The following is a 26,844-nucleotide window of genomic DNA, read 5'->3' as shown; positions in this document are numbered from 1 at the left end:
TTAGTAGTCTTGGGGAATTGGGCACAAGTGTCTGAACAAGGAGCCGTGTTTCCTGTGCGATACCACACAATATCCCTCTGCCACACTTTCTGGCTGTAAACCTGGAACTGCAGCGGGATGTAGGGAAGGCAGTGCAAGTCCACTGATAAGGGGAAGGTGAGTATCCTGGAGACCACAACTTTTGGTTGTGCACCAACACCAACCAAGAATTGTTGAGCCCTGTTTGCATCCCCTTGATACAGGGAAAGTGGGTCGTATTCTCAACCAGGTCTGCCAATCTAAAGGCTGCTAACATCTTAGGGCATGTGTCTGAAAGGGAAGCACCTCTTCCCCATATCATTTTGGCCAAGTTTGAGGTTAGCTGGGAAGGCTGTTCTGGCAGTGCCATTGTTGCATGAGATTAGGAGATCCGTGGCTCACCAAGGTACTTCTCAGCAGCAGCAGCCCAGCTACGGAATATTCTTTCCCACCCATGAGGCAACCGTCATGGGCAGCAGGATCCTCAGGGGCAGAAGATCTGGGCTCCAAGGAATGCATTGCCTCTGGTGCTGCCACTGCCACCACCACATTGGCAAAGTCACAGTGGCAGCAACAGCTGTGGCACATTCTCTGGAGGTTGGACCTGCTGCCTCAGCAGCCATGCTGCCTCTTGGCGAATAATAATAATAGTTTTATCATTTATACCCTGCCCATCTGGCTGGGTTTCCCCAGCCACTCTGGGGATTTCCCTAGGCACTGCTGGTCTCCTCCTACCCCGAGGGAGGAAATGGCGTAAGCTGGGTCTCCTGGGCTCTGCAACTGCTTAGCATGATTCAAATCAGTCCCCTTTCCCTCCTGTTACAACTTTTGATTCAACCGCTGGGTAAGGTTGGTTTGATTCCCTTGTTCCCAGTGTAGATCTTTATTTCCTCCTCATTCTGTTATAGATGTGTGTGGTTCACCTCTTCCACCACGCTTTCTGAGTGAGCCATTATGCACCTGGGAGCTCTTTGTGCACTGAGTTACATTGCCATTCTAACCGATATATTTTGTGAAGTGTGGTCAGTTTTGAAATGGTTGTGACTTGCCCCCAAGGTCCCATGTAATGGGGTGGGATATAAACCTAATACATGAAGCAAATCAGCTTGGTCCAGTCACGGACAGCAGCTGTCCAAGATTTCAGACAGAAGTCTTTTCTAGCCCAACTTGGAGAGGTTGGGGGTTGAATCTGTGCCCGTTTGCTTGCAAAGCATGTACTGTACTGCTGAATTACAGCCCTCCTCCTGAACATGTATTTTTAAACGAAAGATGGGATTTTGCCACATTCCGTCCCAGTCAGTATGATTCAGTGGGCATTTGCAAAACTGTTGATCCGGTTTAGTATTGTTGTGAACTTGCAAATGTCCCGCAGCACAGTGACTCCAGTTCTTTATCTACAGACCAAGATAGATCCCAACAGTGACTCCTTACCACCAGCAATCAGAAACTCTGAAGAGCGGCTCTCCAAGGGTGACATATATCTGCTAGAAAATGGGCTGAACATCTTTTTGTGGGTAGGAGCAAATGTTCAGCAAGGGCTGATCCAGAACCTCTTTGGAGTGGCATCTTTCAGCCAAATCAGCGGCAGTATGGTAAGTGGGGTCATGCTGGGCAACAAGAAGATTTCTCCTCATTCTTAGGGTGCTGTCTAACCTTCTGCTTGCAGGATTTCCCCCAAAAGATCTGGCAAGGTTCTGAATAATGGGACCAGCCCTGTGTAACGGCCCCAACTCTCTGATTTGTGTTTTGACTCCTTAACACAATAGATGGAACAGATCAGTTACTTACAGTTCCATACTTAAACCATTGGTGCATGTAGCTCAGTATTGTTTACACTGACCAGCTGTAGTACTTCATGATTTCAGACTGGGGACATTCCCAGCTCTGCCTTGAGATGGCAGGGGTTGAATTTGGGAGCTCCTACGTGTAGTGCAGATGCTTTGCCACTGAACTGTGGCACTTCCCAAATCATGGGTAAGAGTGAGAAGTGCTGTGGAAAGAGTTTCGGCAAGGTTGGGTAGCTCTTCTACACGTGGGTCAGGGTGGTTTTTGTGATGCATCCATCATTTTCTGTGTGTGTGCTGCTCTGGGAATGTTCCTTCTTGCTAGTTTTGAGAAGATCCAAGCTAGGTGCTTAGTACCTCTGTTGATTGTGACATATTTGTGACTAGTAAATAACACAGCTCGCCCATGTGCGAATGAATGTTTTGAAGTGGTTCTTGATCTTCTGTGAGATGTTTCAACTCTGTGTTGCAGTGCGTGCTGCCAGTTTTGGACAATCCCTTTTCGAAGAGAGTACGGTCCGTCATTGATATGTTCCAGTCTCAAAGATCACGCTATATGAAGGTAATTGATGCTTGCTTGTGATTGGGTTTTTTTTTAATCGTTGCCTTCTGTAATCTCTGTGCATCAAATAATGTATATGAAACTTACGTTTGAATAATCGGGGGGGGGATTACACAATACCGTAGTACTTGCAGTTTCTAGAACCCCACAGTGGGTTCTAACTTAGTGTTTTCCCTATGCAGTTTAGAACGGGGCTTCATTATATTGTGTCGGAAACTTATTTGGTTGTACAAACCATAGCTAGCCAATGCTAGAACGTCCAAGGTTCCATTAATACTTGGCACCAAAGGCACCACTCTCTTAACATCTTACTAACATTTTCCTTTTGCTTTGTAGCTCATGATTGTCAAGCAGGAAGATAAACTGGATTTGCTGTTCAAACACTTTTTGGTGGAAGATAAGAGCATGAATGGGGGTGCTTCATATGTGGACTTCCTCTGTCACATGCACAAGGAGATCCGCCAGTTGCTGAGCTAGAGCTGGAGATACGCTGGATTCCAGCACTGACACTTCTATGTTCACTAACCGCCTGATGAATGGGCCCAGCTCCTTCGAGAAGGACAATACAGAAAGCTGTACAATTCCATAATTTTTAATACACTGTGCATAAACAGTTTCAGCATCTCCCAAAACCCTTTGAAGAAGTGAGGCATGGACAGACGAAACATCAGCTATAGGGGTGGGTGTGGGAATGTTATTTGATTCCAGGCCTTGGACCTGTGCCCTCTTCTTGTGCTTGGCAGGTATCTGTACCTCCTGCCTCCCAGCCCCCCAGTTCTGTTATAACAAATGTAATTTGAGTTTCACTATACAAGATTAAGCATCAGGTGAAAAGGTGATTGCTCTTCAGAACCACACAGTGCGTGTCAAGTTTGTGCATGTGATACTCTATATGAAAAGGAGCTATTGGGGTGGGGGTGGGGTGGGGAGTGGAAGTTGGCAGGCCCTGTTCAACCAAAGAGTAGGAGATTGATAAAGCAACCAAGCTGGGGGTTTTTACACCTTCACTTATAAGTGGAGAGCGCAATATACTGTAAGCAAGTTATACAGTGGCATCTTCTAGGAAACACCTGAGCTGTTAGGGAAAATAGCAGGGTAGGCATGCCTTGACTGTAGTTGCTTTGCTGTGTGGATATGCCTTGGAATAAGTGAGTGATAATGAGCAGGTGCTGTTTTGGGGAAAGCGAAATTATTCGGGGTTGGTATAAACAGGTGTTGCCTCCCCCACCCCTTGAGAAAAACAGCATCTTTCTTTCTTTCTTTTTCTGCCAGTGTCCTCTTGCTTTGGTGGTCTGTTGCCTCTTTCCATTCACGTGGTAGGCTTTTGTCTGGAACATCCTTTTCAAAGGAGATGGCCGTGCTTTCCCCTTCTTATCACTTTGAAAAAGTTGTGTTTATACGCAACACAGGAGTTTGCTTGGAAAGACACTCAGTTTGAATTGTATCCAAGAAGCACTGAGAAGTCCTGTAGCACCATGCAGAAGGAGTTGCTCATATTCATAACATAAGGTTCAAATCATGCCACTAATGTATTCTGAAATTCAAACCTTTAGTAGCTCTGAATAATTTTGGTCATGCAGCACTTAAATGGCTACACCTGGGCAGTTCTTACTAGTCCATCAGCGTAGGATATCTGTGGCATGCCTGCTTGTAGTCTTGTTACAACAAATCAAGCAGGCTTATGGTTGACCTCTCCAAGGCTGAGCAGAAAGTATTCTGTTTTGTATTAGACAGAAAGATGATGAGTTTGAGACTCCAGGAGTCAAAGGGCTCATTCATTTTTAAAAAGACACTAACCTTTTGTTTTTAATGCTACACTTAGAAATTCTTGCAGTGCCCAGAATGTACTGGGGAACCGGCAGCACTGAAACGTGAAAAAAGGAAAAGCAGGGAGGTAGATCGCTTGGACAAATGATGGATTAAGACTGAATATAAGTAAAGCATTTATTCCATCTGCCATTGAAAATTGAAGTTGAAACCTTATGTATATGACAGATTAAATAATCCAGGAGTGTGGTTTCTAGTCCCTTGAACTATAGTGTGTGTATGCGTGTGTGTTTGTAAATATTTTTCCTTCTACTGCAGCTAGTTTGTCTTCCCTTTCATCACACAGTGAAGGGGAATATCCCAAAAACTGTTAACTGGCCACACCTCAGTGAGTTTCTCAGCAGTCTTAAACACATTTGCAAGTGTGGCTACCCCCCCTTCCTCTTGCCAAACATACATACTGTCTCCAACCAAAAAAATTAGAAATCTGTTAAACCAGTGAAGAGATTTGCTCCCCAAGACTCCACAACAGGACTTCCAGAATACTAATTTCTAGAATTAATATAAAAGAAAATATACGATCATAAATCTTTCTTCACTTTTTTCAATGCATCTTTTAATTTGTAAAGAAATAAAAATATATGAAGATGTATTTTATGTCATTGTTAGTAAATAAATACTGATTATTTTTTCCAAGCCCTGTATTTTGGGGATGGGAGAGAGAGCTGGTGTGCAGGTGACTCAAATCAAGTTCCGTCATGGCAAATAAAACTGTTATTTGCAACGATATTTGAAAGAATTCCGTAAGGTGCTTATAATGTTTTGCTTTCTGGATTAAACACATTTCAGCTTTCAATACTATGACCTTCACTTCCTGTTAGGAATGCGGTGAAACATATTAGCGTACATGGCCTTATAAACTGAAAACGCTTGAAAAGATGCTCCCCCATAGCTTCCTATTTTCATGAATATAGATTATCTCAATGTTAATTTCCTGTAATCATGGCATAAGACCTTGCACTTTCTTCGTAACCCATTTTGGTCAGTGTGCTATCGCATAATTCTTATGTGGTTGCTCAAATAGAAATGAGGTTTATTTCTCTTAAATCACTGATATTGCTGCTACTACTGTTAATAATAATTGCATATCAGATGTTGCTGTCATTGATTCCAAGGCCAGAAGCAATCACAGGAGCATAAAAATACTTCTACAGTGGAGTCCATTCCTGATTTGTTTGTTTGGAGAGTTAGCAATTCATCCTGGTTTTCTGCACAACTGTGATCATTATCCAGTTTCCTTTTTTGCTACTTGCTTTTCTTCACTATTTAGTTCTGCTGCTGGTGTGCCTTAAAAATAACTCTTCAAGCATCATCTCAGCAGGCCTGCTTCAGCCTCAAGGTTAGTTGCATTGAGGGATCCTGTGTTTGAGAGTAAGAGGAAGAAGATGTTACATATGATCTTGTGTAGGTCTGCTCAGAATAAGGACATCCTGGATTCAACAGAACTCGCTCCCAAGGATGCAACATAGCAAAGAAGGCAAGCAAGGAAGGAAGGTATGGCTTAAAAGGTAGCAGGCTGCTGCAACATTTTATGTTGAGAAGCAGTATTTCATTTACGGCAAAAATATTCCCATTGATTCACTCCCACCCATCCCCTCAAAAACAGTGAGACTGCAATATAAGAGTATAGGACTACAGCTGGGGAGACCTAGCTTCAAATTCCTGCTCATTCACAAAGCTGCTTAGGAAATAAATACTGGGTATGGTCTTATAAAAAATATGGGTTGGGGATGACCCTGATTTTTTGGATTGCTTGCCTGCCTCTGGCTAGAAAACTAAAGTTGCTAGACATCTTTGTGTGTGTGGAGGTTGTCATCATCCTTGTTCCTGCCTGCCTATGTGCTCTCCCTCATTTTCACTAATTCCTTCCCCCGCCCGCCAACCATATTTTTAAAACTTCTCATTTACAGCAATTTATGAGGCTTATTTGCAGAGTCCCAGATACGTGGGGTTAGAATTGCAATAAGTATATGAGGATCTGGGTGCTTAAGTGCAAATTTTCCTCCCTCAAACCCGTAAAACAGGAATATAAAAACGTGTAAAAGTAGATAAAATAGGAATTCAGGAGTGTTTGACACATACAACACAGTCCAATCTTACAGGTGTCAGAAAGCCTGACAAAAATATAAATTGCCAGAAGACATCTGAAACAGCTGGTGGTTTGTTGCATGATTCATATATGGCAGGGTTAGAGCCATATCGTGACCCTGTGATATGTATGGTGCCGTCCCATGTGTAGTTCCCCCATATTTAAGTGATATTAAAGGGCAGTTGGTCTTTCAGGAAATCTGGATTACTGCAATGCACTCTACATGGGGCTGCGTTCGAAGGTGACCCGGAAACTGCAATTAATCCAGAATGTGGCAGCTAGACTGGTGACTGGGTGTGGCCACTGGGACCACATAACACCGGTCCTGAGAGATCTACATTGGCTCCCAGTATGTTTCTGAGCACAATTCAAAGTGTTGGTGTTGACCTTTAAAGCCCTAAACGGCCTCGGTCCTGTATACCTGAAGGAGTGGCTCCTCCTCCATTTTTCAGCCCAGACATAGAGATCCAGCTCTGAGGGCCTTCTGGTGGTTCCCTCATTGAGAGAAGTGAGGTTACAGGGAACCAGACAGAGGGCCTTCTCGGTAGTGGCACCCGCCCTGTGGAACGCCCTTCAGATGTCAAGGAAATAAGCAGCTATCCTATTTTTAAAAGACATCTGAAGGCAGCCCTGTTTAGGGAAGTTTTTAATATTTAATGCTGTATTTTAATACTCGATTGGGAGCTGCCCAGAGTGGCTGGGGAGACTCAGCCAGATGGGCGGGATACAAATAATACATTATTATAAATTATTATCTGTTTCTGAATTTTTTATTAGAAGGCTTAACAAGAAGACCTTGGAAATGGGTTGTTGGATTCCTAGCAGCCAATACTGTCTGATAGTACATAGCCTCTATAGGGCGGAGGCATCTTCAGCTCCCCTCCCCAAGTTTTTTGGGATGTGGCTGAGTCCCCCCAATCTCGAGGGGGAAGAAGAGGCAGAGCCCTTCCTCACCTGTCCACTCCTTCCCTCCCCCATCTCTCTACAGCCTTTGGAGATGCCATGCGGCCTGGCTGGATATTGCCCTGGGTCGCACAGCATTTGTGTTCGGTCATACGATGTTGCGTGTTGCACACACGCATGTCACCCCCCTTGGTTATTACAAATAATAGCCCCTTGGACAAATGCCCAAAACACTTTTAAGATGCTCTGATGTTTCTACCTGTTGAGGCCTTTCATTTGCCATTTTGCTTGTAAAGAAGCCAAGTTCCTGTTTGTCAATATAGTGTTCATAGCATGGGATCTTTCTTCTTAGAAAAATGCCTGGCTGCATACATAACTTGTTTTCAAGTAGGTTTCCATGACTGCACAAAAATAGCTTGCAGGCACTACGAAAGTAATTTCTTAAACTATTGAGATGTTGGCTGAACTAATTGTCCTATTTCCAGCGGTAAGCAACCCAGGACCACTGTAGAAACGATTAAAGTTTACACTTAAAGAAATAATGCTTGAAACCACAAGCTATTCATGTAAACCCCAACTACAAAACCACATCTCTAGCTATAAAATGCCAAAAGACATCCTGGAGTTTATTATGTCTTAACTTTTTATGTGTTGTAATATCTGTTTATCTTTTTAAATATTTTCCCCTCTACCGTCAACCCCCTGCCAAATCATATATACTGAACAGACTGCTTACTTCCTTTTTTAAAAAAAATGTGGGCATGGATATTAAGTTTTGTTTTTAAAATGAGGCACATAGACCTGATGAAATTCTTAACAGCTGGTGGCAGCAGAGAGTTAAACCAAACTGGATGCTTCTCGATATTAACAGGGAAAGGTAAGCATGGCTTCATAGAATCAGAGACTCGTAGAGTTGGAAGGGCCCTGAGGGTTATCTAGTCCAACCCCCTGCAATGCAGGAATCTCAACACACACTCCCGTGTGCGAACCACTTTTATGGCTGCATCACGGTTGTGAGCATCCTGCTTCATTTTGTCATGCAAGTTTAATTGCAGGCTATACTGTAAGCACAGTCTTATGGTAAGATAGGCTAAGCAGGTTTGCTTGGGTTTGTTGGCACTCCTTTTCTATGTTTCAGCAGGAAGGAGATGTGGCTGCAGGATTACTGGTATAGCTTTGATCGGGATGAAGCCTTCCCAGTCGCATTAATGAACGAACCACACCAGGGGAGATTTGGGGAATTACATGCACAAAGTCAAGGCTCTTTTAGTGCTATGAATAACAAGTAGAGTGTGCACAGATTTACCAGTGCCGGAGCTGTTGTTCTGGGACAAGTTAAAAATAATATTCATAGGGTATTCTCACTCTGGAGACTACTTTTTTAATGGCATCAAGGAAAGACCAATTCAGATAAGATTTTGGCATTGTTTCTTTTGCTGCTGCTTCATATGGAGCAAACCTCTGCTCTGGAGCAAAGAAAAGTAGCATTTCTGCTGCTGTAAAGTCATTTCAGAAAGCGTGTTTCTTAAATTCCTTTGAACATGGTCAACAGGGCTTAACATTAAGAGTCATAAATGGTTGCACTCATAAATATATTCAACATTAATTTGTAGAGTCATTTTGTTATTTTTATATATTTCATTTTATTCAACACATAGTTGACATTACAACATGAATTCACATCGCCTATCAGTTAAACAGTACACAAATAACTACATCTCTATGGACTAAAATACAGTTTAATGTTATGAACAGTGCACTTTATGATACTGCATCTTCCCATAATTTGTAGGGACTACAATTCTTAGTTTCATTAGGCTGATGGTGATGCCTTTCCTTTCTATTGGAAATTGAATGGAGTTAGGAACAATGACAACTGAAACTGGATGGCATGCACACGAAAGCTCATACCAATAACAAACTTAGTTGGTCTCTAAGGTGCTACTGAAAGGATTTTTATTATTTTGTTCATTATGTGTACAAAGTCAACCATTCAATAAGAGGTATACAAACTGTTGCTTGTATTAAATGCAGCACTAAGTAGGCATCTGCCAGTGTAAGGATTTAAGCCTACACAACAGGAATTATCTCCCCCTGATCTGTTCTTGGGGGCCTCACGCAACCTCCAGAGCAGATTTGGGGAGGGCATAAAGTTCATGCAAGGGAAGGAAGGAGGGGAGTCACCATGCACAAGCAGGAATATTTACACTGATGGGATGCATTGGATACAAGTCATAAACTCACACCCTCCAACGTTTCTCTGATGAAAATAGCGATATCCTATTCCACAATTAGGACATGGGTGGTGCTGGGGTCTAAACCACATAGCCTAGGGTTTGCCAATCAGAAGGTCAGCGGTTCGGATCCCCGCAACGGGGTGAGCTCCCGTTGCTCAGTCCCTGCTCCTGCCAACCTAGCAGTTTGAAAGCACGAAGTGCAAGTAGATAAATAGGTACTGCTCCAGGTGGGAAGGTAAACGGTGTTTCCATGCGCTGCTCTGGTTCGCCAGAAGTGGCTTGTCATGCTGGCCACATGACCCGGAAGCTGTCTGCGGACAAACGCCGGCTCCCTCGGGCAGTAAAGCGAGATGAGCGCCGCAACCCCAGAGTCGTCTGCGACTGGACCTAACGGTCAGGGGTCCCTTTACCCTTTGCCTTTATTCCACAATAATTTCTCATTTATATCCCGTCCATCTAACTAGGTTGCCCCAGCCACTCTGGCCGGCTTCCAACATATATATTTTAAAATACTCTGGTTTCTCTTCATATCGGATATGAAAAAAACATTTAAAACCGTCCCTATGCAGGGCTGATGGTTTGGGAGTCAGATAACTCCATGCCCTCCAACATTTCTCCAATGAAAATAGGAAAAGTGGGACATTCTGGGATCGAATCAGAAACTGGGATGGCTTCTGTAAATCTGGGGCTGTCCCTGGAAAATAGGGGAGGGTCTGAAATCTTTATTCTTTTATCATGTTACTTGAGGTCCAGTACAGTTCGCTTGCTTTTCCCTATCCCCCAGGTAGTTCAAGGAAAGACGCACGGCTAAAAAGAGAGGACAAATGGAAACTTGTGTGGAAGCCATAAAGCAGAGGTGGCTAACATTTGATCCTCTGGCTGTTGGAACTCTGTTGCCACAATCCCAAACTATTGGCCATGCTCGATGTTGATGAGAGATGGGTATGCAACCACATCTGCAGAGTCTCAGGACAGCTGTAAAGGTTGGGTAGCTACGCACGGAACATAAGCTCAGTTTCCATAACCCTCAAATGTGTCATAGAAACAATTTGTCTGTTTTAACCCGAGATCTACGAATCTAAGTTTGTAGCAGCTAGCATGCAAAAATGTTGCACATACTGTATACAAATTTACAAGCTAATTATGCTTCTCTTTAGAGGCAGATATTTTATTGGTCTTCTGTATTTAGATGGTAATGATGAGTGGGGGGGCCATGAAAAACTCAAGAATCAACAAATGAGGGTGGCAGAGTGAGGTGAGGAGAGAGTGGTTTATAAAGGGATTGAAGCAATGGGAACTACTCTAATAATGTCATTGTTGCTTCAGAAGACTTAGCTCTGGGCACAGGACTGGTATTTGCAGAGATTTTAGCTTTCAAAAAGGTCCTTTATGTTTCTAACTTGGGAGCTGGCCACTGTAATAAAGGGAGATATTGTGTTGGGTTTAAATAATAAGTATCTGTAGCTTAATGTGAATTTATAAACTTTATTTTGCCAGCATTACACTTATGAGAACGGCTGCTCATTTGTTCCCGGGGAATGACAGATACCACCTTGTTAAGCTATCAGTATAGCAGGCGTAAAAATGTATTTGAAGTTGCATCAATCTCTTGTTCAGGAAGAAATCCTGACTAACATAATCTTAGAACAGTGGGTTTTCCCCTCAGGATTGGAGTAATACGTCTCACTCTCTGCTATTATGGCTCCAGGCTGTCTGGCATTATAGTAAAAAGTGAAGAAGAAGAAAACATTTTACATTCACTTGCTTTGCCTACAGAATAAAAGAAGTTGTAAAAAGCATTTTTGTTTTGAAAACAATTGTTATGATGTACTATGGAAACAAAGAACAAAAAAAAACATTTGTTGGTATGCTTGCATGCCATGGCTGGTATTTGATTAAGTTTTACTCAGGCCCATTGAATCAATGCATATTACTAAGTTAGGTCAATTCATTTCAATAGGTCTGCTCTGGGTTGGTCCAGTTGATGTGGTGACAACAGAGTGCAAGGGTACTAAGGAAAGATAAAGTATTGCATTGTGCCTGGGGGCACCTCACCTCAATTTTGGCTTAAGAGAAGGCAAGGCATGTTCAGTTATACTTTTCCCAGGAGAACTTGGATGTACATAATGTACATGTATGAGTTTCTAAAAGTTGAAATGTTGGACATGGTGTTATAAGAATTTTGAGGTCATATATATATATATATAATAATAATAATTGTTCATAAAACATGTACATGAATGTACAGTACAGGCACATGTCTGAAGCAGCACAGGAAGACAGGCCTTTCTGACACCATTTTGACTCTCTCTCTGACCAGGTGTTCCTCTGCAAGGAAGAAGGGGGGTGGGGGGAACCTTCTCATTGTCTCAGGAATTAAAGTGATAATCCCTGGCATCCTGATACCTGGGTGCCAGACAAAAGGGTGTGATTAACTTGGCTGGGAAACAGGGAAATGTAAATATCTCTCAATTTTGTTGATTAGGTTTTGGGGGCAGGGGGCAGGGTCCAGACTGCTCAGATTACTGCCACCAGACCTCCCCGTTCATGATGTACCTATGATGAATCTAGGGAGGGGGGGTCTTGGGCTACACCCCTTCTGTGACATATGGATGATGCTTCTGGGGGGTGGGCTGAAACCAATTTCAAATTTCTTTTTAAGGGCAAGACATCTTTGGGGTTCCTTCCTTGTTCTCCTGCGTGAGAGGAAGGACCCTGTTGCAACAGCGAAAATAAAGGCTTTGCTTCTCAAACTTCTCTGGTTGGCCTCTGTTATATTCTCCAACCGATGGAGAACCCAATAAGGGAATAAAGGCAGATTTTTGCCCATATCACATGGATACTGTGCTTTAAACACAGGGTGTGATATTTCTTCTTGTCAAGGCTCAATCTATACACCTTCTCCCCATGAGGATTACCCAAACGCTAATTTGCTTTGTGAGCCACCTTGAATGGTTCTTCGGTTCTGATCTAGAAAATCTTCTGTTTCAGTGTCTCTGAAGAAGTGTGCATGCACACGAAAGCTCATACCAAAATATAAACTTAGTTGGTCTTTAAGGTGCTACTGAAGGAATTTTTTTATTTTGCAATGACAAACTTAGTTGGTCTCTAAGGTGCTACTGGAAGGATTTTTTAAAATTTTGTTTCGACTATGGCAGACCAACACAGCCATCTACCTGTTAATAAACATGTGAGTGACAACTATTTGTGAGAATGAATTCGATTGGATGACAGGATGTGTTTAGATTTTATCAGAGGCAGCAGTAGTTGAATTCTCCTAAAATTCTCTTCTTATCCTCTAGCAGTTACTGGGAAATATTTTAGACGAGCAAGGCAATCTGCTACCCCAGGCAAGAGAGTAAGTTGTGCTTGTTCTTCCAACATAAAAGAGCAGGTTGCTTTCTATACCGTGTTCATTACTGGACAGTGAAGTAGCAGCTCATTATCCACTTCCAGCCTCTCTGCTCCAAGCAGGCCACAGGGAGCCAGACAATTTTTCATTTTTCATTTCTCCTCTTGTAGCCTGAAGGACAGTCTCACTGGTGAAGCCAATGCACAGAGTGCACACATTATGAGTAGCATCACTGACTGATGTGTAGTGTAAGTGGAGACATGCTTATTGAAATCGCACGGCTTTAATGTCCTTGATTTTATTTTTGAATTATATTCTCTCATTGCAAATTACATGCCCAGTGTTTTTCTTTGACAAAGAGCAGCTGTAAGCGGACTTAGAAGTGACAAATACTGGACAAATGACCCACTGCTTTCTAGGTCGCTGTTAGCTACAGTACTTGATTCCAATGGGAATCCCGTTCAGTCTCACAGCTTGTGTAGTGGCCATTCCCCTCCCACCCTGTATTTGAGTACCCCCTTGCTGTTCCCTCTCAACAGCCATTCCTTTGATTGACTGGCTATCCTTTTAATTTCAGCGAGTTCCTTTAGCGGGAATAACTGAGTCTAATTGGACCCCAGGCACCGCTCGCGGAAGTAGATTAATCAAAGGGGCTATGCAAAGACCTCCACTGATCAGATGGAATTCATTAGACAGGAAATCCTTTTAGTGATGCAATTGCTGAGCCAAGATAGACCATGCCGCTTACGGCTTGACCCAGACACTATCTCATATCTTGCGCCATGAGGCACAAGGAAACTGCAGAGAAAAGGGTGGGTCTGCAGATATTTATTCTGACTACAGCAGGCATGCTAAGCATGTCACTATTCTTGCTTTTGTAGTTCCAAGCACTATAGGCATAGCTTAGGAGAAATGGGCATTTCGGGCATTTCAAAGCTGCACATACCATTGATCCCTATCCTGCATCATGCCATAAGTTGTTTTCTTACCTAAAAATGACAGGTTAATCTGCAAGCAGGATAAGGGAGAATAACAAAGGGATTTTTTTGGGATTGGTCTGATAGGGAACAGGAATTGGTGCGCTTTTGATTTGCACTGACATAGTGGCCGTTGGCCTGATCCAGCAGGCTCTCCTTTTGTCCTTGAGCTGCCTGTATGCTTGCAGATAATTGGAGTCCAAATTGGCCTGTCCAATGCATCTGCACGTCATGGAGAGCTTGGGAGGCTATCGGAGCGGGATATGATGACGGTCATCTAGTCCAACCCTCTGCAATACTGTACAAGAATCTTTCGACCCAATGTGGGGCTGGAACCCACAACCCTGAGATTAAAAGTCTCATGCTCTTACTGGCTGAGCTAGCGACACTCACAACTTGAACAGTGGGGGGAAAGAGGCGGAATGATGGGTGACCATACTGACATACCGTGCTGTTGTTGTTGTTTTTAAAGGGATTTAATCTTTTTAAAATGTTTTAAATGAGACACACACACACACAATCAAAAACAATATTTTAATATTAAAATATTAAAAATAAAATTAAAATAGTATATTATATATACTATTTTTAATTTTATTTTTAATATTTTAATATTTAAAATTAAAGTTATTCCCATCACAACCACAGTATGTATGTATGTATGTGTGTGTGTGTGTGTGTGTGTGTGTGTGTGTATATATATATATATATATATATATATATATATATATAAAACGGATCGCATTTTCCCCATAAGACTTAAGTCCCGACGTAAGTTAACTTACCCCGCTGTCTTGCCGTATTTCTAGCGCGAGTTCTCGCGTTCCATCTCAGAGAGAGAGAGAGAGAGAGCGAAAGTGGAAAGTAACCCGAGAGTCCCCCGTTCTCCCCACCCCCGTGAGCGAGATCACGACTCTCAGCTTTTCCTATCTCTACACAGCCTCGCGCGACGGTCACGCGGCGAGGGTTGCTTTCCGGCCGGCCCTTGGCTGTCGCAGAAGCGCAAAGATGGCGGCGGCTCCCCCCTCGTCAAGCTACGCGGCTTGGGTGGCTCGGCTAGCCGAGCTGAAGAAGCTGCGGGGCAAGCAGCCCCGGATGAGGCCTTACCGGCCCCTGGTGCTGGCCAACCAGGTATCCAACCGGCGCCTGGGCCTCGGAGGTGGGTTTCCTCCTCAGTCCCAGCTAGGGTTGTCCTCTCTCCTGTCTCGTATTCCAGTGTAAAATCCTACGTTCTATATTGATACTGTACTACAGTTTTGTCCTGTATTTCAGGTCTTCTCTCTCTTTCTGCTAAGTTAAGGACCCTCTCCAAATAGGTAAAAAAAAGAGAGGTAAAGGACCCATGGACGCGGTTACAAACACGTGTTTGAAAGGATGTGTGAAAGGTCATGTATTTCATTGAATATTTACAGATAAATTGTAAACAGACAAGAACGTTAGTAGGATTGTTGTAATAACCTGCAGTTGTATAAGAGTATATATTTAAAGCAGATGAATAAATGAGCAGATTAAGTTAATTTGGATATGCAGAAGACATTGAAAATAAATTTAAGGAACTGCAGAAAGAGGGGGAAGGAAGTCAAGTTTTGAAATGTTGAAATGATTTGAAAAATCAGTGAAATGTATAAACCTGAAAAGCATGAATAAAATTTAAAAAAAGAAAAAGAAAGGTCATGTATTTGAGCTCTGCATAGCCAAGCGCAGACAGATTTGCAAATTCATGTGTGTGTATGTGTGTGAGTGAGTGAGAGAGAGAGAGAAATTCCAGAGGGGCCATCCTATTAGGCTGCAGTAGATTGTAATGGATGACTCGGGGGGGGGGATAAAAATCGCACCCCACCAGCCGTGCCCTGTATTTTGCCAGAACAAAGGTGGCAACCCTAGACTCCCAACTCGGGACTGCATCCTGCTCCACTCCATGCGCAGAGGATCCCGCCATGGCTAAACCAACCTGGTTTGGCCATATACTTTAATTCCAGGTTATCTGCTGTTCTGGATATGAAGCCTAGAGTTGTAGGGCAGGCATTGGCAATGTTTTCCAGCCATGGGCCGGATCATTCCCACGGACAATTGTCCGTGGGCCGGACATGCACCTCACATGCGCAGAAGCGATTTCCGGCGCCCACGCTGTCCATATCCGGGGCTCCGGAATTCGCTTCTGCGTGTCTGGACATGCACAGAAGCGATTTCCGGCGCTGCGGTGCCCATGTCCAAAATGTCCCCAGTGCCAGAAATTGCTTCTGCGGCAGTGCAGACGCAATTTCTGGCGTCACTCGGTGAGTCACCCCGCCACATACGGGGGGGACTTGCCGAGCGGGCAGCTCGGTTCACTGGTGGTCCGTGGTCCGCATCCGGCCCATGGGCGGACGTTGCCGACCTATGTTGTAGGGAGTTGGAAGAGGTCCCATAGGTCATCTAGAACTTTTGCCCCAACCTGGGGCTTGAACCCATGATTCTGGAGAGATTAAGAGCCTCAGGCTCTACTGTCTGGGCTATCCCTTCACAGTACTGACGTTTATTTCATTGGCTGCATTTCAATCTCACTGTTCTCGGATGTATGCCTACATTCAGCTGAATATGAATGTTTGGTTGAATCATTTTGCTTTATAGTGCTCTGAAGGCTAGCAGACTTTGTCTGTGGCAAATGGCCAGAGGGAATAAATTCCACAACTGGAACACTGTAAAGCATGCTAATTGTTCCCTCAGTATTTATAAAAGTAAAGTAAGGGAGAAAACCATGTGTTGTATGTAGGAAATATTCTTTCTGGTTGGCATGAAAAAATGGGTTGTTACCTTGTGATCAAGGCTCTTTATTTTCTTCAATTCTGTCTGCATAAAATTTCATAGACAATCCAAGAACTGGTACAGGCTTCTGAGAACCTTGCCTTTTAATTACAAAAAGTGAAACGTAATCCTTAAAAACTTACGTTATATTACATTTGTTAGCCTTTCAAATATTTCATATGGCCATGGTTTAAAATACAGTTTTTGCCAATACTTATGTTCGACAACCGAGATGCGGCTTCCGATTGCTTGCAGGAGCTTCCAGCACTCAGCGGAAGCTGTGTTGGACATTCAACTTACGAAAAACATTTGATAACCGGAGCATTTACTTCTGGGTTTTCTGTGTTCATGAGCCAAAATGTTCCGAAACAGAGGCGTTCAGTATCCGAGGTTTGACTGTATTCAAATAATAACTAGAAGTGAAATTCCCAATTCCAATGAAGGCATGTTTTATTGGATTAAAGATGCAATAGAAAACAGTGTGAAGAATCTACTTACTTTTATTGTCTTCAGTGTTTCATATGGTATTCACGCAATAGAGTTGTCACTGTTATAAAATGCTCCTGAGTAATGGCAGTTTCCTTTCTTTTACAGAGGCAACATGCATCACAGAGATGTCATTAATGATGGCCTGTTGGAAGCAGAATGAGTTCAGTGATGTAACTTGCGCCCAAGAGATCCAGACATTCTTCAACTGTGCTGCAAAGGCAGAAGTAATTATTTCGCAATTTATCCTCTAATCAAGCTGCAGGAAATTAGTTTCCATAGATAATTTGAGTGTGTAATACCACTACAAATCTCCGTCATTGTGTTTGTATTATCCTGGGAGGCAGGTTCTTACATTTTAATTGCATACTGCTGAATGTTAACCTGAATGTGTGAAACTGGCAACAGTGGTGGTTTAGCAAATGGTAAGCATATTTGCCCAAGACAGTATAATGCAAAGGTGCAACCCAGATAATACAGCTTTAAAAAGATATGGTGTGCTGGTTAATGATGCGAGTAGTTTGAATATGTGAACTTGCCATTAGGACCCATTCTTGGAGATTATAGGTCCATCACATACCAGGTGTCATTGAAACTAATGAAATCACTACAAAACGAATGAGGTTAAGGCATTGGTTACATCAGGTGATATGCTATTGTGTGGCTGCATATTTTTTAAATACCGGTGTGGCAGATGGAATTGCTTCTGCAATTTTTGAAACATCTATTTCCTATGGCATCTATGGTTTCATATCTGGTTTTTTTATTAAGTTCTCATCCTGCTTTTTAAAAGCAAGTTTCAGAGTAAAGGTAAAGGGACCCCTGACCATTAGGTCCAGTTGTGACCGATTCTGGGGTTGCGGCGCTCATCTCGCATTATTGGCCGAGGGAGCCGGCGTACAGCTTCCAGGTCATGTGGCCAGCATGACAAAGCCGCTTCTGGCGAACCAGAGCAGCACACGGAAGCGCCGTTTACCTTCCCGCTAAGTTTCAGAGTAGTTCATAGCAAAAATGTCTAAAACAATAATAAAATATATAATATAATTGAAATAATAAAATATATAATTGAAACAACCAAACATCAAAAATACCTGAAAAACAGCAGCTGTTTTTATTAGCAACTTTTTCTGTTTTATATTTCTTTGGTTCTTGACTTATCGTGGGCAGTTTTGAGTTTCAGGTTGCTGGAAAAATCGGTTATAGAAATTGCAAATAACTTTTCCTTCAAATAGCTGGTGCAGTCTGCACCAAACATAAAGTCCTGTTCCCTTCAAAGGGCTGCCTTTGAAGATCACATTGAAACTACAGTTAGTTCAGAATGCTGCAGCCAGATTGTTAACAGGGCTGCATACGTGTGATTCCCATTTTGAAACAAATACCTACAAGCCTGTCCACCCATTGGGATTTGGAATAATTATTACTGCGACTGCATTGTATTTTTACTGTTGTTCTCAATGGTTTAATTTTTTGTAATAACTTATATTTTAAATTTAAGTGACGGCCTGGTTTTGTTAGCTTTTTATGAGGAAAATCAGGGTATAGATATGTTAAACACGATGTACTATGTACAATCCAATTTGGAAGGAGAGAAACCCCCACTGTATAGCAGAGGAATATGGCCTTGTGTGTTAATGGACAACAGCAAGGAATGCATGTTTCAGGTAAGCTATAGAAATGTAAAAATCCCGTAAGAGTTATTTTTATAAACAAATATCAGTGTGCTCCCCAGTTTATAACTTAATGACATCTGGGGTGCTTCTGCTGTACACTCCATGCCTGAAAATGAGATTGATCAAGTATTTGACTTCTCAACCAATCCGACCAGTAAAATATTGGCTAAGCATGTAAATTTAGAATCTTGTACACAGTTCCTGGGGTTAGTACTTTTCAATTTGTTTGGGCATATTCCTGAGTTGATAAGCATGGGTTTGTGCCATTTTGTATGACTGTAAAAGAGAGGGAGAGGGGGGGAAGAGAGAAAAAAAAACCTTAAAGCTATTGCTGCTATACCAATATACATTCATGTAAACAATGTTCAGGAAATTGACCAGTTCTTCTTGATTTCTTTCCTACAACACCTGAGTCACAGTCATTTTTTTTTAAAAAAAAAAACATTCAAGACAAGTTGTTTTAAAACGTGGTTATAGCTGTACGTCAGGGCAAGAATTGCCTTCCCTTAAATTAAACAGGTAGTAAAGGATTCTTATTCCTGCCTTTGCTATGAAGCAATGATGCAATTAAAAAAAAGTAGGCCACCACCTACACAAGGGCATTTTTTACTTTGTGGAATATTTGGCTGCAGGCTTATAATAGTGGACCTGTATCCCAACCTTGTTAAAACATATAATGAGACAAATTACGTTCTGTTTCCATCTTGCATGTAATAATCATTCCCATTGTGCAGGGGTGACTTTTGAGTGCACCCCCCTGTGTCATTAAACCATAAATTGCAAGTAACCATGTGCCAATGGAAACAAGCTTCAAGAATGAAGAGGATTCCAGGGGGCCATGGGCCACAAAATAGATAGTGTACCTGCCAGTATTTTTCTTAGGGTTCAAGAACTAGTCAATCGAATTGCTTCAAATCACAAGTGTTTTGATATAATACACATACTCTATAGTTACTTTGCCAAGCCTTCTGTTTTGTGAGTTACACTTATTCTTAGAAAAATATGATCCTCCCTTGTTGCTGCACAAGCCACTCATATCAACAGGAAACTGACTAGACGCAAAATGTGACCAAGTACATTCAAATAACATCTAAAGGATATATTGTCCTCCTATTCCTAGGAATTGATAGTAAAAGTTCAGCACCTCTTCCTTGACTGTAATATTTATCATTTCATTGTTTCAAATAAATTGAGTTACCACTGGCTTCTGAATGCAGCTCTCTCTAATTGTCCAGCGGTTGATGCTTGCAACATTGGGAATATTGCTGGGATTTGTGCATCAGTTTAATAAACATAGGAAATTGTTTGTGTTCTTTTCAGGCAGAACGCAAGGGAAAGCTTCGAGCAGAATCTCTGGGCCAGTCGGAGAAACTTGGTTCAAAACAAATCAACAAATTACTGAAAAGGTTTCCAAATATTACACACAATTATTAAAGAGAATTGCCTCGCCAAGTATCTGTGGACACCAGGACTGGAATTTGAAGAAACTCACTGCTTGTTGGTCATTCTCTTTGAAATGGACGGGAAATGCTTTCCTGCATTTCATACTGTTTTTTTGAATAAAACTACTGTTGAGAGAAGATGAAGACCTAAAGTTTCCTTGGATACAAAGAGAAGCTACAGCAGTTATTTGACCAGAAGAACTTTTGCTTGGAATGTTCTTCAATTATCATCAATTTTGAGTCTTCAGTGAAATAAAATCTTTTGTGAAATCCTATCTGCTGTTATAGAGCAAACTTTCTTTCTGAACTTTGGCCTCAAAACTGCTAAACAGCAGCATCCCATAAGCATGACCCTTGCAGCCAAGAGTTCCCAGTATGACATGGGTGGTGGTGGGAAGTATTATGAGTGTTAAATTATCGTAGGATCACGCAAAGATAACGCTCAGAGTCTCTTTTATAGTGCCATCTGTGTGCCACCCCCAGAACACCTGCCTCACCACTAGGGAACTTCCTTATGGAAACTTCCCAGTCTAACTCTGATTTACAGTGGTGGATAGGAAAAAGTTGAGAAGCAGGAGTACTTTAAGGGGAGTGAGAATGGATTGAGTTCTCTCTATTCTGTCCATAGAATTTGGCAGTTTTTAGAATCCGTCCTAGATTCCATTCACTTGTGAGGGGCAAAAACCTCCCTGCTCCCTGATTTACACTTCTCTATAGTACTTCTTCTCGTGGAATAAAACTTTTAACTTCAGTTACTAAAAGTATTGCATTTAAGGGTGCTGTGTTTGCTGGGGACTAAAGGGAAGGTAAAGCCTCAAAATATGCTTGAAGTGAAACAATTTTATGCTGCATTGCACCCAACACATTTCAGCATGCTGCCTTCCTGAATAATAACAACAAAGATTACTTAGAGAGAGTGTGTTGTTGTTGTTTTTAGTTTGATAAAAAGAATCTAATTGCATTTTAGGCGGTAGTGATGAAAGACTTGTGAGTATACGACTTCTGTTTTTACTAACTGCTACATGTGTTCTTTGTCATGTTCCATAGACCTTTCCTTTATTTGAAACTAAATCTGCAGAATGCTAAATTCAGTTATCTGACCTTGCAAGTGACAAGTTCTGATTAACAGTTTTTATTAAGGCATTCTTTTGTTTAGTGTTCTTATTTTAAACAAAGAGTTTATTTTTTATTTATTTTTGCCAAATCATTTTTATTCATTTTACAATAATTGTTAATTTCCATTACATTTTCCTTTCTTATATTACACATTTTGGCTAAAACCCTGACTTCCTTCAACCCTTCCTTATGATTTTCTTACTATTATAACTATTTTCTATATTTTCACTATTTAACCATTGCTTAAAATTATAACATCCTAATTCATCTCTAAAAGTCCTTAAATACACTGATTTTTGTAATTTAACTTGCAAAGCTTTTTGCAATCCTACCAATGTATTTAATTGACTGCAATTGTCTTTAGTCTGCATATTTAGACTTTTACAATCTGCCAAAAGGTCTTCTAGCCAGGTAAACCAGATCCCTGGTACATCTCACCACTGATTATACACTGAAGAAGAAACAGTCTGAGAACCTCAGACTTTTCTAAATATAACATCTGGTTTACAAAATCTTGAAAAATTTCACCACTCTCCTACAACCCTGTCATATCTAGTAGAAAACTTCCATTAATTGGTTGACAGGGCCCTCTCAAGTCTTATATATCCCATCTCTCTCCTCCTCCCCACCCCGCCATGCTATTTCTGATTCAATATTTCTTTGCTTTCAAAAGTGTAGCCAAAATGACACCCCATATGCACAATAAATAGGAATCAACTGACTTGGGGTAACCCTGAGGGTTTTTATTCATTTAATTTGTTAGTTGCTTTATCCTGCTCAGGACAACCCAAAGCGACTTAAAACCACACACACACACACACACACACAAAATACATTAAAGCCAAGAGGAGGGAAATGCATTAAAAATGATCACACCCACTTGTAAAAGGCCACATATATAATGAAGATGCCAGGTGACCCTCCCTGGGGAGAGCATTTCAGAAAGCAGGGAGCCACTGCAAAAAGGCCAGTTCTCATGTTGCCACCCTCCTCAATGAGGGCACATGAAAAAGCACCTCTGATGATGCTTGCAGGGTCTGGGTTGGTTCACTTTGTATCTGGCTTTGACACTTTTCAGACAATGACACCTGGGTCCTTCTTGGCAACAGAGCAAGACTTATTTCTGTTTGCACCATGGTATATTCCAGGGGTGGCCCTCCAGATGTGGCTGGGGTTGATGGGAGTTGTATCTGGAGGGCCACACATTCTCCACCCTTGCTACAGGTAAAGTTAAAGGTACCCCTAACCGTTAGGTCCAGTCACGGACGACTCTGGGGTTGTGGCGCTCTACTTGCTCTATTTGCTGAGGGAGCCGGCGTTTGTCCCCAGACACTTCTGGGTCATGTGGCCAGCATGACTAAGCCACTTCTGGCGAACTAGAGCAGCGTACGGAAACGCTGCTTACTTTCCCGTGTTGTAGGAATTTGAGCGGTACCTATTTATCTACTTGCACTTTGACATGCTGTCGAACTGCTAGGTGGGCAGGAGCTGGGACCGAACAACGGGAGCTCACCCCATTGCGGGGATTCAAACCACCAACTTTCTGATCCACAAGCCCTAGGCTCTGTGGTTTAGACCCCAGCACCAGCCGTGTCCCTATGCTAAAGTTAGGCAATATTTAAAATGCATCAACATGCAAATGTGGCTAAGAACAGGATTCCCTGCCCATCAACTATTGAGTCAGCCTGGTAATGGCTGGAACAGATCTGGGTAATGCTGACAGGACAAACAAGCTGTAGGGAACAGGTACGTAACCATCCCATTTTTTTATTATTTCCTTCCTGTAACCAGAGCTTCCTCATGTGTTCATGATAAAGGAGTATGTCACCCCAACACTGAAATCCCCTTCTTCTTTTGTGAACCATACTAAATACAATCCGTGAGGACCTGCCAAGGTTATTTCTGTACAAATCCATGCCCCACCCCCCTTTGCTGTGTCTCACTTCTGACGGCAAGCAGAGCCTGCTGCTAATTAAATGATTGCAATTCCTTGGCCAGACACACTGCAGTAGAAAACACCCAAGAGAAACCACTCCCTTCTCTTAGCAGCAGCCCCTGCAATTAATTCATCATTTAACACAACTGCATTAGACCTTGGTAGCAGTGGCAGAAAGAAGGCACTGGCAGAGAAGTGCAGGGTACTAGGAATCAAAAAATGAGAGGTGCCATTGGGAGGATGTGTGCACATTTGAGAGCTGTGTAAATTCAACCAAAAAGTTATTGTTTGTTTAAAGGAGAGAGTTTGATGTTTTCATGGAACAAAATGAAATGAATCACACAGGTTTTTTGTTTTTGTTTTTGTTTTAAAAATGTTGATTGGGGTGGGGTGAAGGGAACAGGCAGGAAAATGTATCTGTCCTTGCAATTTTCATTTATTCTTTATATTTTTTCTACTACCATTGTGTTGGAATACAGTCTTCCATCAAATCAAAGAGGACTCAAGTTGTATTTATATCAATTGCTGTCATGCTTAACAATAGTTTAAGGGAGGGGGAAATATATTAAACAGCATAGCCAAATTTAATATATCTAATACATAGAAATTTAAATCTTCCTGTATCTGTTCTCCCCAGCTGTTAAAAACTAGGCGGCACAATATATTATTACAATGCTTCCAGAGGACATATGATGGAAGGCTGACAGACTTTTAGAGAAAGTTCATCAAGTGAGCAGCAGCCATCAAAGATTCCTCCTCATGTGTCCTGCCTGTTTGAAAGCATGGTACTGTATAGAAAAGGGAAGGTTGGTCAGAAGAGTCTTCTTGCCAAATATTACCAGAACACTCAAGCAATCTCAAGTGTGTTCACCAATTGATATAACTGATGCACCAGGATTTCATAATCAACAGTTTCAGTAGGGTTGAGTTGAGTTGAGTTTTGAGTTGACATCTGTCTGTCTCGGGAGGCAATGGAGGAGCATGTTCCTGGAGGTGAAGTCAAACTGTTGGGATGTTGCAGCACTTGCTGTGGCTGTAGAGGCTGATAAGGGATACGGGAGAGACATGCTTTGTTGCAGCTGGGGCAGATGAAGGCATCCAGTTGTGCTGTTGCAGATGCACCATGGCGTTTCTTCTCTCTGTGCTCCTCTCAGCATTCGTTCCTCCTCTGGTCACTGCTGCGGATTCAAGACCTGACTATCTGTCTCTAGGCACTGTGGTCCTCTGCAGGGGATTCCCACCATAGTTGTCAAGTCTCCCGTTTTTTGCGGGAAACCCCGTATTTAAATCTGTTTCCCGCTGTTAGCCCGAATTGGAAAATATCCCGTAAATCCCCCGGGATTGCCGAGTGCTGCCGAAAATCGCCTCTGCGCATGCCCGGGCATGCGCAGAAGCAATTTCAGGTGCCTAGACATGCAGACACAGGCAGCCCGGCACCGGAAGTTGCTTCTGCGCATGTCTGACATGCGCAGAACCGATTTCTGGTGCCGCTCTGCCCATGTCTGGGCACCGGAAATTGGGCAGAGCCGGCACCGGAAGTCACTTCTGCACATGTCTGGCCGGTGCCGCGCCACTGCTGATCTCTTATTTTCCAATCCGGAAGTTGACAGCTATGATTCCCACATGGCGGGGTTGATGTTACCAGCCTTCATGTCATGTTTGCAGACATCTTTGTACACAGAGTTGGTCTGCAAATGGGCCTGGTGCCTGAAGCCAGCTCGCAATAGAGCACATCCTTGGGGATCCTGCCATCTTCCGTTCTGTGGACACGAGCAAGCCAACGTAGACGGCACTGATACAGGAGCGTGAACATGCTGGGAATGTGGGCTTGGAAGAACATGTCAGGGTGCAACCAGTCCTATTAATCCCTAGGCAAGGAATGGAAGCCATGAACCTAGTCAGTGCCACAGTGAGGCTGAAAACTAGAGTGGCATAACATTAGATTAGATAGACAGTAGCTAGTATCCAGAGAAGTTTTGAGCTGGAGAGCAACCACTCAGTCACCTCACCTACAAGTGGACGGAAAGAACTAGGTGAATGGACAGCTAGAAAGCCTGAATCCTGGCTAGCCAGTTAGGAGGTAGAGCTTTTGAAGAAAAGCCAAATAACTCTGGAATTAAGCTTGTCTGGTGCTCTCCCCTCCCTCAGCAGGCATTTATAGTTTCAGTCAAGTGAATGCCAAGCCCTTCCCAGCTGGCTTTCACCAGCCAGTGTGGGTATGAATCAAATTTAGTTCTCCAGCATGCAAGATTTAAAAACTGGTAAAGGGACGACGCGCCCACTCCCAGACCCACAAACCACTGTGTGGTCTGGGAGCTGCAGAAGTTGCAGGTTCGTCACAATGGGCAGTAGATGTTTCAGTCTCCGAACCACAAGTTGCTGAGCACCTGGAACAGTTCTGCTGGGTGACACTTAGATCACCATGGTAATTGAGAAGAAGGGTTTATTCACCACTGACAGTATTTTTAAAAACTATGCTGCCTGCAATCAGGTATGTTTCAGTGCAAATCGTATGCCACCTTGGGAAAGGATTGGAGCTCAGTGGGAGAAAATCTGCTTGGCATGCAGAAGGTCCCATGTTCAATTCCCAGCACCTCCAGGTAGGAGTGGGAGAGACCCCCATCTGAAACCCTGGGAAACCACTGGTGGTCAGTATAGACCCAGGTTTCCCAAACTTTCGTCTCCAGCTGTTTTTGGACTACAACTCCCATCACTCCTAGCTAGCAGGACCAGTGGTCATGGGTGATGGGAATTGTAGTCCCAAAACAGCTGAAGACCCAGGTTTGGGAAACACTGGTGTAGACAATACTGAGCTACATGGACCACTGGTCTGACTCAGTATATGGCAGTGTCTTATGTTCCTGCTGTTCCTTCCTACAGGTCATCTGAGAAGGAGAGAATCCTGTGCAGACCAGCGGGAGATAAAGCCTGGGAGTATCTGGGTCAGTGGCCGATGTCAGTCTGCTACCACGCAACGTGAGCCACAGAGGAGGGCAGCAGCAGCAACCAAGCCATTCTTCCTGCCACAAGCCTTAGTTCAAGGGAGAGGACTAAAGGAAATACAGACCAGCTTCTAATGCACCAATCTATCAGTGGCTGGGAATGCTCTCTGTGTGAAGCTTTTCCTAGGCAGGGAGGGAGGGTGGGAAGCTGAGAAGAATATGGTCCAGGGCAACTTCAAGTAGTTGATTAAGCTGGAAGGATAAAGTCCAGATTCCTTTGAATCACTTGCAAATTCAAGCAGAGGATTTTGGTCCACTTGTTCTACTTCCAGTGGATAGCTATGAGTTAGCACCTTCCAGATACCCTGGGAATTGTACTTTACCCCTAACAGAGATATAATTCCCAGCACCCTGAACAAACTACGGTTCCCAGGATTGTTTGGCGGCAGGAATTTGCTTTGAATGTGTGTGTCTTTAAGGTACAGTGGTGTCCACAGCCACAATAATGGTAAGAAAATGAAATGGATGTTTTCAGGAGGAGAGAAAATGAGACCCCTGGTGGATTGATCCAGGTTGGAAGGGAGGAGGCTGGAACCAGAAAGAGATGTGTATAAACTGTGCCAAAGAAAAAGCTTTGACAGCAAGAAAAAGGGGAGGGAATGGATTGGGAGAAAGCCAAGGAGAGGGGGAGGTATGAGAGAGAGAGAGAGAGAGAGAGA

The 26,844-nt window shown here is 42.8% G+C and overlaps 2 protein-coding genes across 5 annotated transcripts in view; both read left to right on the top strand.

Moving 5' to 3' along the window:
* Positions 1-4,987, top strand: part of SEC24C (SEC24 homolog C, COPII coat complex component) — a 38,635-nt gene extending 33,648 nt beyond the window's left edge. For all 4 annotated transcript variants that reach the window (XM_035137722.2, XM_035137724.2, XM_035137726.2 and 1 more), the window contains 3 exons: positions 1,419-1,610; positions 2,275-2,364; positions 2,701-4,987. In XM_035137722.2, coding sequence (XP_034993613.1) covers positions 1,419-1,610; positions 2,275-2,364; positions 2,701-2,841 — 423 coding nt within the window. In that variant the 3' untranslated portion in view covers positions 2,842-4,987. The remainder of the gene's footprint in view (positions 1-1,418; positions 1,611-2,274; positions 2,365-2,700) is intronic.
* Positions 4,988-14,733: 9,746 nt separating this feature from the next.
* CHCHD1 (coiled-coil-helix-coiled-coil-helix domain containing 1) lies at positions 14,734-20,326 on the top strand. Its single transcript, XM_035138629.2, has 3 exons — positions 14,734-14,908; positions 17,128-17,246; positions 20,010-20,326. Exons 1-3 carry the CDS (start codon positions 14,758-14,760, stop codon positions 20,121-20,123), a joined length of 384 nt encoding a protein of 127 aa, XP_034994520.1. The 5' UTR covers positions 14,734-14,757; the 3' UTR covers positions 20,124-20,326.
* Positions 20,327-26,844: the final 6,518 nt, after the last annotated feature.

This window comes from Zootoca vivipara, chromosome 5 (genome assembly GCF_963506605.1).
Source record: "Zootoca vivipara chromosome 5, rZooViv1.1, whole genome shotgun sequence".
Taxonomy (NCBI): domain Eukaryota; kingdom Metazoa; phylum Chordata; class Lepidosauria; order Squamata; family Lacertidae; genus Zootoca; species Zootoca vivipara.
This window is presented reverse-complemented; position numbering and strand designations above follow the sequence as displayed.

What these genes read in the sequence shown, in the direction of transcription:
- CHCHD1 (XM_035138629.2), top strand. Translation starts at nt 14,758, where the DNA reads ATGGCGGCGGCTCCCCCCTCGTCAAGCTACGCGGCTTGGGTGGCTCGG. An exon ending in CCGGCGCCTGGGCCTCGGAG is followed by an intron (nt 14,909 to 17,127) that starts GTGGGTTTCCTC and finishes TTTCTTTTACAG; the next exon opens with AGGCAACATGCATCACAGAG. An exon ending in ACTGTGCTGCAAAGGCAGAA is followed by an intron (nt 17,247 to 20,009) that starts GTAATTATTTCG and finishes TGTTCTTTTCAG; the next exon opens with GCAGAACGCAAGGGAAAGCT.